This window comes from Charadrius vociferus, unplaced genomic scaffold, assembly GCF_000708025.1.
Source record: "Charadrius vociferus isolate BGI_N301 unplaced genomic scaffold, ASM70802v2 scaffold251, whole genome shotgun sequence".
NCBI classification, from domain to species: Eukaryota; Metazoa; Chordata; class Aves; order Charadriiformes; family Charadriidae; genus Charadrius; species Charadrius vociferus.
Window position 1 is genome coordinate 1,029,989 of NW_009646963.1, and position 10,421 is coordinate 1,040,409.

The 10,421-nt window shown below is 39.7% G+C and overlaps 1 protein-coding gene across 1 annotated transcript in view; it reads left to right on the plus strand.

Annotated features, from left to right (window-relative positions):
- Positions 1-10,421, plus strand: part of LOC104295470 (putative RNA-binding protein Luc7-like 2) — a 42,815-nt gene that overhangs the window by 31,512 nt on the left and 882 nt on the right. Inside the window, exons 8-11 of the mRNA XM_009895227.1 lie at positions 1-31; positions 914-943; positions 1,835-2,029; positions 10,271-10,421. The exon at positions 10,271-10,421 is cut by the window's right edge and continues 882 nt beyond it. Coding sequence (XP_009893529.1) covers positions 1-31; positions 914-943; positions 1,835-2,029; positions 10,271-10,421 — 407 coding nt within the window. The remainder of the gene's footprint in view (positions 32-913; positions 944-1,834; positions 2,030-10,270) is intronic.

Genomic DNA, 10,421 nt, shown 5'->3' on the forward strand with positions numbered 1-10,421 from the left:
GGGAAAGAGAAGAAAGGGAGAAACTAAGGAGGTAGGGATCTGTTTTAATTGCATATACATAATGACCTATTTAAATTTAATGGGAAAACTATGATGTAGTTCATACACATTTCTAAATCTCCAAAATCATAATAGTCTGCATTCTGTGGAAAACTGCAAGAATTGAGAGTGAATTTCATGTCTAACTCATAACACCTGAATTGTTTTCATGGAAAACCTTTTTAAAAAATACAGGTAGAAGTGTCTCTACATTTTTGAACAAATGGCCTTTAAATGAGATAATTTTCAGGTGTGTACCTTTTTTTGAGACCTTACAGATGTGAGCTTACACACGTGTGAGTTTAACATCTGTTAAATGTTTGATGTTTTCTTTATAGATGTTAGAAATTTTCCGTATTGGAAGTAGTTGAATGTATGACTAAGAAATGTAATTCTCTATTCTATGAAATAGTTGCTTCCAAGCCTTGTGGGGCTAGAGCGGAATGGCATCTGAACTGCAGTTCTCTTGACATGTCAGTTCAAGAGGTTAACAATGTAAACTTTGAAATATGTTGCAGTCTCATAATACGTGCCTGACAAGAAATAAGGGGTTACTGACGTGAACTATAAGCTTTTTCTGTGGGAGGGTTGGGAATAAAAATGCAGATTAGATATTATTTTGGGTTTATAGTATGGGGGCTCAAAAATAAATAAAAAACCCCATCAAATACAAAACAGTTGTCAGAGAGATGTGTTTCCTGGTAAATATTTTACAAAGATGTTAACATCAAATAAAAGGCCTTTAAATAATTGCTAGTAAAATGAGAAATACAGTAACAGGTCAACTAGTTTGGTTTATTATTGTTAAATTGTACTTGATCTTGTAATAAGATTCTATAAGAAAAATTCATGTACTATTTTCCATTTATTTCAGGTCCAGATCCCACAGCAAGCATACCAAAAGGTATATACATCTACAGACAAGGAATACCGTCAGTGAAGCCAGCCTTTTGCAAGCTGGAACATTTTAAGTTCCTCTAGCACTATTAGTTTAAGATGTCCATCTTTACAGACAAAGCCTTCTATTACATAGTCAACTCTCTGTGTTTATACAGTATTTATCACTATGCTACCAAGTTTATATGTGTGCATCCATTTTGTGGCTACTACAATGCAACTTTTTATTCCAAAAAATGGTTAAAACAGAAGCTTGTGTTTAATAGCTTTTGGTGAAAACCCATGTTTTTAAAATCCTAAGCACCAGGTTAACTCTCTACATAGGACCTATCAATATTATGAGTTTTCTTGCTAACCTACAGGGTTGAAGGTCACCAGTGAGGTATTATTGCAAAGTGATTAAAAAAAAAAAAGGAAAGAAAATAATTAATTTGTATGGTGTTTAGAACCTTCCAGGCTAGTTTTATTGTAGTAGCTATGAGAAGGATATAGACCTGTTTTCACAGAACATCATGATATGTACGTTCTGGCAGATAATACTTACTATTGCATCACAAAGTTCTACAACTGCCTGATAAAGACAAGCGTTTAAAATTTTTAAAAAGTAAATTTGTTCCATATTTTTAATTCCTTTCAGAAGCCTGAATTGGCTGTGCTGTAACCATACATACAGTCATGAATTAACTATAAAATTGTCTGCATTAGTCACAAAGGACTTTGTAGGATTTCTAATGTTGCTTTCCCCTCTCTGCCTGTCATAGGACAATCCAATAGCTCTGAACACTGCAGACCATTCTCTATACAGATTTGCTTGTACATAGAGTGTATAATATTCAGAATACACTGATACAGTAGCTAGGTGAATGCAGTGTCTGGTTTAAGTCCTTTCTATTCCTAGATCTAGGTCCCGAGATCGCCGCAGACATCGGTCTCGCTCAGCCTCCCGGGAACGAAAGAGAAGAACTCGTTCCAAATCCCGTGAGAAACGCCATCGTCACAGGTCTCGCTCTAACAGCCGTAGCCGGAGTCGCAGCCATCATAGAAGCAGGCATAGTTCCAGGGAGAGAAGCCGAGAACGCAGCTCCAAAAAGAGGTAAATGTTGGCCTAGAAATAAATGGCTTTTCCTAGATGCATGATGAGAGTTTTCTCACTAAATTAAGTTTACATTCAGCACTTGCTAATTGTCGTGGTTTAACCCCGGACGGCAACTAGGACCATGCAGCTGCTTGCTCGCCCCCACCACAGCAGGGTGGGAAGAGGATCAGAAGGGTAAAAGTGAGAAAACTTGTGGGTTGGGATAATGACAGTTTAATAGGTCGAGCAAAAGCTGCGCACACAAGCAAAGCAAAACAAGGAATTCATTCAGTGCTTCCCATCAGCAGGCAGGTGTTCAGCCATCTCCAGGAAAGCAGGGCTCCATCACACCTAACAGTTACTTGGGAAGACAAATGCCATCACTCTGAACATCACCCCCTTCCTCCTTCTTCCTCCAGCTTTATATAATGAGCATGAAGTCATATGGCATGGAGTATCCCTTTGGTCAGTTGGGGTCAGCTGACCCAGCCGTGTCCCCTCCCAACTTCTTGTGCCCTCCCAGCTTGCTCACTGGCGGGGGGGGGGGGGGGGCAGAAAGCAACAACCAAAACGACCAGTGTGCTATCACACTATTCCCATCCTAAATCCAAACCGTAGCACTACAGCGGCTGCTAGCAAAAAAGTTAACTTGATCCCAACTGAAACCATGACAGTATTTTAAACACATTGAGACTGTCTCAGGTTTCAGTTACACCTTTAGCATGTTTATGATTTGACATACAGTAGTGGGTTTTTTTTTAATAAAAATAATAGGATTATGTATTATTCCTGTTTTGAAGAAGTGATATAAGGTATTGTTGTCAAGATGATAATACTACCAACTTCCTGCTGTGTAGAAAGTGATCTCCAGTTGATCTCCATTTGAACCCAGGGATATTGGCAGTCGTCTTAGCGTCGTCCAAGCGTCGTCCATTTGCTTTTGCCCTTGGGCTCTTGTTCCCAGCATTGGAGCCTGTCTGTTGTGTACTGCGCCCGATAAAAACAAGTGTAGATATGCCTGAAAATAAATTGCATTGCATCTGAAGAAGCTGCTTTGCAAGGAAAGTGGCTTAACCCCTCATTGAAGGATGTCCTGGTTTGAGCAACAAAGGACTAAATTCTCTTTCAGTAATTTTACTTTGCAGTAAAGTCTTTTCTAATGCTTGGGAAAACTGCACTTTTAGAAGACCCTAGTGCCTGAATTTGTGAAAATATTTACTTTATAGCCAGCTATGGTATGGGGGTTTCAAGGTCTCAGTGTTTTCGAGCTTACCAGGTGCAGGGATGAGGAGGAGCAAGATCCAGGCATTTGATCCAAGCTGGCCAAGAGGATTATTTCATACCATGAATGTCACATTCAATATAAATTAGAAAGTTTGCTGAGGACTTCTCTCTTTTCCTTGATGGCTGTGATTCTGAGAACTTTTTTCTCTGGTGCTGGACCCCTGACGCCTTCCCTTCCTCCCAAAGTCATAGTACTCCCGTGTGTGACATTTGCTGTCCACTGCTGGGAGTGCACAGCTTCCTACTGATACAATTGGCTGAGTATAATCCTTGTATATTTTATATTGGTATTGGTATCAACATCGGTCCTTTAGTATTATTAATGTTAATTATTCTGTCTTACTCTGTTAAATCCGTTTATATTTCAACCCTTGGGTTTCCTTGTTTTTCCCAGTTCCCCTTCCTAGGTGGGGAGGGGTCATCGGGTGATAGAATAATTGTCTAAACGACAATAAATTGTTTTGGGTTCCTCAAATCATAACAAGGATTACTGCAGAAAGTAGTCTGGGGCTGTTGCTTTTGAATGATTCAATTGCTGTCTGCTGCTGAGGATTTGCTGGCTCATTTTAGATGAGTGAGGTAAGCATAATTTAGAAGACTGTTGGAATTGCACAGCAAGGCATCTGGTAGGGAGGTCTTCTCATAAGCAGGATTCCTTTCTTGTATAGGTCAGCCACTGTGGCATAGATTTGAGTGCAGTATAGTGTATGGTGTCCCCAGTTGTAAAACCCTGACAGACTGTCGACTTGCAAGAAGAGAAAAGATCTGGTTTTGAAGTGGCCACACATTCAGGGTTTATAATTCAAATTATTTTAGGAGTCAGATCACCAAGGATGTAGAAAAAAGTGTTTGGATGTGTTCAAATATTTCATGGGCTCTTTGCCCTAAAAAAGAGCTGCTTTTTTTTTTTTTTTTCTTCCTGGAGTAAGCAGATGACTGTAGTCTTATTTTGCTCTGTAAGAAAGCATGAAAGGCAGGATTGGTCCAAGCCTTTTTTTTCTTCTTCTTATTTTTGTTTCACATGGATAAAAATTAAATGCCCGGCACTCTAGTTGATATAGTCAGTAGTGTCTGGTATTTAAAATTCTTCAGGGTGTTCTTTAGTGTCCTAAAGTTAACATTTCAGACTTGGCAATTTCCATCTTGATTGTAGCCTGTCATCACAGTTACTGTAAAGAGCCTGCCTCTTCAAGGCATTCACAATGGCAGATTAGCAAATCTTCAAACCTGTAGTTTTTCAGTCTTAAAATTGACGTTTTCCTTTGAATCATCACTTTTTTAACTTGGATGAACCATATAGAGTATATGCTTATATTGCCTTTAATTCTTCAACTTTAAAGTCCAGCCTTGCAAGACTCAATTTCTGTCCTTCAAAGAAAACTATACTGAATGATTGTTCTGGGATTCTCATCGTAGTTGTTCAAACTCTCCAATATGATATGCATAATGCAAATGGTGCATTATCCTCTATATGTTGGCAGAGAAATATGTAAGAACAAAAACAGTGTGGACCATTGGTGCCATCCATACAACAGTAAACCTGTCAGTCTCAGCTGTCAAAGAGGAATTGAAAAAGCACAAGGCGATTTGAAGATGAAGTCAGTGTCCTTTTGCAAGTTGCTTGTCGTGGTTTAGGCCAAATCGGCTACTGGGGACCTGAAAGACCCCAGATGGGACCGACAGATGCTCTCCTCTACCCCTCTTCAGAGAGAGGGGCAGAGGAGGAAAAAGAGACTTACGAGTTTAGAAGGAACTAAACTACTTTAATGAAATATTATTAATAAAATAAGAAAAAAAAAATGAAATATATACAAAACCGTATCAAGCTCCCGAGATGACAATCACGACACCAGCTGGCACTGGGGCAGTCCCAGGCTGGACTCAGCGACGGACAGGAACTGGATTCCGGATCTGCATTCAGGATCGGGATCGCAGGCAGATGAATAGAGTCCTCCTCAGACGTCAGCCATTGCAAGAAGAGAGCTGACCTTTCGATCCCTCAGCCTTTATACTGAGCATGAGGCAGCTGGGATGGAATACCCTGTTGGTCAGTTTTGGGTCACCTGTCCTGTTCGCTCCTCCTTGCAGTGGGACCCCACTATGCTTTTCCGCTTCCGACCCTCCAACGGGGCAAATAACAAAGTTGGTTGGCCTTGGGTGTTATAGCAATAAGTATAAGCAAGGTCCTCTCTGCATACCATGGCTGGGCATCAGCTATAAACATAGGTCTTATCACCCTGAGAGAGTGAACATTGTCTGCACAATATGCTGTTAATTTCAGTTGTTAGAGAGGCCCAGCTAAGAAGCGAAGTTACTGACCAAAATTGGTTCTGTTTTACCTCAAACCAGGACATTGCTATCAAAGTTTGCCCTTCAAATTTTGTATCAACCTTACGGTGTTCAGTACTGGAAATATTTCAGCTGATGTCAGTTCCTGCCCTGAAGGAATGAGACGCACTCCTATGTTGGAAGAATCCTTGGTACAAACAAGAGTTTTGCGTTACTGTTAACTTGAGGGGAAAAAACTGCTGTGCCATCATCAGCAGCTCATACCTCTTATTTCTCTGAGGTCAAGCGAAATTTTAACTCTTAAAGTATGTATATTGTGTTTTCAAGAGAGTAAAGAATCTTCAGAACTATGATCTTGCTTTACTGGGGCCAGGATAGCTATTGAACTTGCAGCCAGGCTGGATACCTCCATTTTAGAGATGCCCTTCTAGCTATTAGAGCTGCTTTTCACATGAATGTGGGAGAAGTCTTTCTGTGGAATGCCACACCACAGTTGATGCCAGAAAATAAACCTGAACTTGCAGGCTGAAATGTATTGTATTTCCTTGTCTCCTAAGAACTCTTTTTCTAGTCCAGGGAAGTACTCGTTGCCAAATTCTATTTTTGACCTCGTTGTTTGGAGGAGGAATTTCTTAAAATCCTGGTATGAAATACCTTTATTCAAGCCTGTCTTCCTTAAGCTCAAAAGGTTCAGTTGTCCAAGGAATTCTGACCAGAAATACTATGGAAAATAAGACACAGTCCAGCAAGTTAACTACTTCAGGAAGGAGTTGGTAGCCTTTTGGTTTTGAATAACCAAGTAAGTTCAGATCTGGGGAACATGGTGCTTTTGCCAAACGCTTGCAGAAGAGCAGAGTGTGACACCAGAAGCAGCAGAATGACAACTGAAAGCTGCAGCAGTGGCAGCACATGGTGCCACTAATTCTAGGGCTGCCTTGAGAAGTGTGGAGTTATAGTTGCTATGTGGGAAGAGTTGCATCATTTTATGTTAACCTAAAGCCTTCGGTGTGATTTTGGGGCATTTTAGTTTTGATCACACCCATTGTGGCTTCAATATGCAAGTATACTAAACGATTAGACTTCTTACTGGAGAAACACTTGATGTTCTTCTGGAATTAATTTTCCATTTTGTTCTGTATAACAACGTTATCACTGGCAAATGCATGCTGGGAATTACTGCTTGCAGCAAACCATGCAGTTCCTTCTGGTTTTCCTGTCCACCCTTCTCCAGAAGGTATTTTCCAAAGAGCCTTTCACATAAAACGAAAACCTCCTGCCTCTCAGATACATCTTAATTCTGAAAGTTAGAGATGTTTCTGTGTGCTATATCTGAGGAAGTTCTACAAATACATAAATTTGTCTGACAAATTGGTTTTCTTTAATCTGTATCGTCGTTCACCCTATGAACAGGTGGGTAGATGCACATCTCTTAATGACTGGGATCCCATTTCAAATTTAGTAATGTAAGGAGCGGACCTCCACACTCTATGGGCACAACTGAATGTATATAGAGTATCTGGCAATTCCAAAAGCTCTTTGGAATGAACATTGTTACCTGTATTGTAAAAGGCAACTCAAAAAATTAGTTTTGAATCGGCATTCAGACATACTGTAGAAAGTGTTGCCAAAATAAGACTAGACAAAACAACATCTCTGCTAAGAATACATGACACAAAGAATATTACACAAAAATTCTTTCAAAATAAAATTCAGTTTGACCGTTGCTGACTAAAAAGAATGAAACTGAAAAAATTTTCTGGAATGACAGGGAAAGAACATATTCCAGGTAGTTATAGCTTTTAGTCAGTTGCAATCCCGGGTAAGTTTACTGTAATATAAAACTAACCTATTGCATTCCTGTCCTTCTCCCAGAGGCTTAGGGCATTTTGTGTCATATACCCCATAGTTCACGTGTGATCTTAGTAATAATGTGTCTAAGATAACGGGAATCCATCTAGTGGACCAACGTGCCTAAGGTAATAGGAACCCTGGGTCTGCCCAGGCTTGGATTACTGGCTTATCAAGAGCAGGTCTAAATATAAAGTCTTACTTTTCCTCGCTGTTGGCTATAAGTTCCAAATAACTAAAATGATTCATCTCATTAGAAACAAAATAAGTAATTTGTGCTTCTTGATTTGCAATGGGAAAGTGAATATTTGCAGTTAGATGTTGAGATACATACTCAATGATAAGATCAATCATGACAGCAGACCTAAATGTGGGTACATTGAGAGGTGGTTGTGTTAGTACGCTTGAGCCCACTTGCAAGAATTTATGCGACAAGGGCTAATGTACTCCCACACACACTTTGTATGGACACATAGAGTACCTGAAGTCCTATGGGAATGGACTTCAAAATGGGGTTTCATTTCACCTGGCTTTAGATGACTAGGTCAGATGTAAATCTCATGAGTTTCATTACAGGCTTATCTGACATAATTTTGTGTCTATTTTAAGATGAGACAAATCATGCCTTAAAGTGTCTATTTCTTCTGCAGACTGTTAAGGAAATCTGGCTGATTAGCTTAGATGTTTACACTGCAGACATTTAAAGCTGTGTGAGAGAGATCCCACTCTTCGCATCTAGATTTTTTTTTTTTTTAAATGTCCTTCAAATCCTGGTTGACAACAGAACATTCTCGCCCTCTGCTAATTCTCTGCTGTGGTAGAGAGAAGTACAGATTATTTTCTTTTTTTTTTTCTGCCCCCCCCTTTTTTTTTTTTTTTTTTTTTTTTTTTTTCCTGAGGATGAGAAAGCCAGAGTGGGGTTGGGGGAGCACAGGCCCATTTAATCAAACATCTTACCCCTTGGAAGGTTTGAAACTCTAACTGCATCTTTCCCTGCTTTCCTAGATCTGACTGGCTGCTCAAGGATTTTCCCAGACTGCCAAGGCTGTCCTAGGATTTTTGTCCAAGGCTACTTACGGTTTTTTGTCCTCAGACCCAGTGCAGGCATCTGCAGATACTGTCTTGGAACTGGTATTGCATACTGTAACGCAGTTCATAGTTGGTGAACATGAGTGTGTGGATGCTGCCCACATACCTGGTGAAGGAGGCAGTTTCTGCTGAAGAATCCACTTGATGAGTTAGGAAGTAATGCTTTCCAAGCATTCTAGATATTGCAAGTCTAGTAGAGGTTCTGATTCCAAAGGCTATACCTTGCCCTTGAGAAAGGCAGGAATAGTATTTTGGTTCTAAGTCTTCCCGTAGTATTATTGCTAGCTAAAGCGATTATGTAAACTTTCATGCCACGGTGCTGTGATTCATTAAAGGCAGTCTTCCTTCTTGTCAGCTGATCAGAGACTCAACTCAACTGTAGAGAGATGGGACAGCTGGATGAATGCATCTTATATTCCTCCAAAAATGTGTTGAATGAAAAGCCAAGGCTGTGGATGGCATCACGTCCTATCTGTCTGCCTGTTCTAGGATGAATTACTAGAGTTAGCCTGAGTCAACCAGTTTGGAAGCATTGTTAGTTCTGCAGAGGACTTCCAGCGCAAAATACTTGTGAAACAGCTGTACTAATTCCAGTATTAACTACTTCTTCAGCGTGTAGCTCCTCTTCTTATTTGACGCGTGCTTCGTGGAATAGGAGTGGTGCCTGTGGGTCTCGGTGTTGGCAAATACTGAGCCTTGCAAAACACGGCATCATAGGGAAAGTAATCTTTCCAGCTGAGGAGCTAAAATGAAAAAAATGAAAGGTCACTTTTTTGTAAGCTTGTAAAAGGAAATGAGTGCAGGAGCATTACGTAGACTTTAGCTTTGAAGCTTTGAGGTGATGACAGTAACTTTCTGTAAGTGGAGAGAGCACAGTCTCACTGTCCAGTACACCAGATTTTTTTGGACTAAGAAATTAGTGGCTAGCTTTGTAGCATGCTGCAAAGATTTTGCTCTGAAAGTGTATATTGGAATCTTTATGATTGCAGTATGTCTTAAAATGGGAGGTTTTTCAACAGCAGGCTTAGGTGCACTCTGTAAGAGAATATAGAGGAGGATGTCTAATCCAGTTTTCTTCTAGTACAGGTAGCTCACCAAATTTAAAACGATGTGGACTGTTTAACAGAACAGCTCTTTTCTGGCTCCATTGTAACAGTTCTGAAAATGCCTATTATCACGGGAAAATATCTAAAAATATCACCACACCAACATCATAAAATCACACAAGGGGTAATTCTTCTAACAAAATCTAATTGTAGCACAGATTCCAGATTTGTTTTGTCTTTGTCATGTAATAGCCTCATTCCAGAATTATACAAGTTAATTTCCCCTTGCTTTTAATCAAACTCCCATTTTAAATTATTTTTTAGATTTGTAATTTACATATCTGAGATAGACTAGACATTCTTCCCAAAGTGGAGACTACAGATTAGAAATTTCAATTAAGCTTCTGTTAATGCAGGCTTGAGGGCGGAGGTTGAAAATAAGAGATTTAGTGAAGCACATTGACCTTAATCTGGGCTCTGTAATAAATGTAGACTAAATTCTGCCTCTATCAGTATTTGTCTTATGAAATTGGAAATAGGGAAGGGAGAAGCGTAGAATGATTTCTGATATCTTCTCGTACACTTCTGTTTCTATAAATCTAAAGTTGGGTTGGAAAAAGAAGAAAAATACAAAATCAAAGTGCTGTTTGATAGCTACAGATTTGTGACTAATTTGAATTCTCAAATTTACTGCACTTTTCAGATCCTCAAAAGAAAGATCTTCCAGAGACAAAGAACGTTCAAGAGATCGTGATAGAACATCACGTGATAAAGATAGAAGCTCAAGAGAGAGGTCACCACGAGATTTCAAAGACAAGAAACGCTCTTACGAAAGTGCTAATGGCCGATCGGAA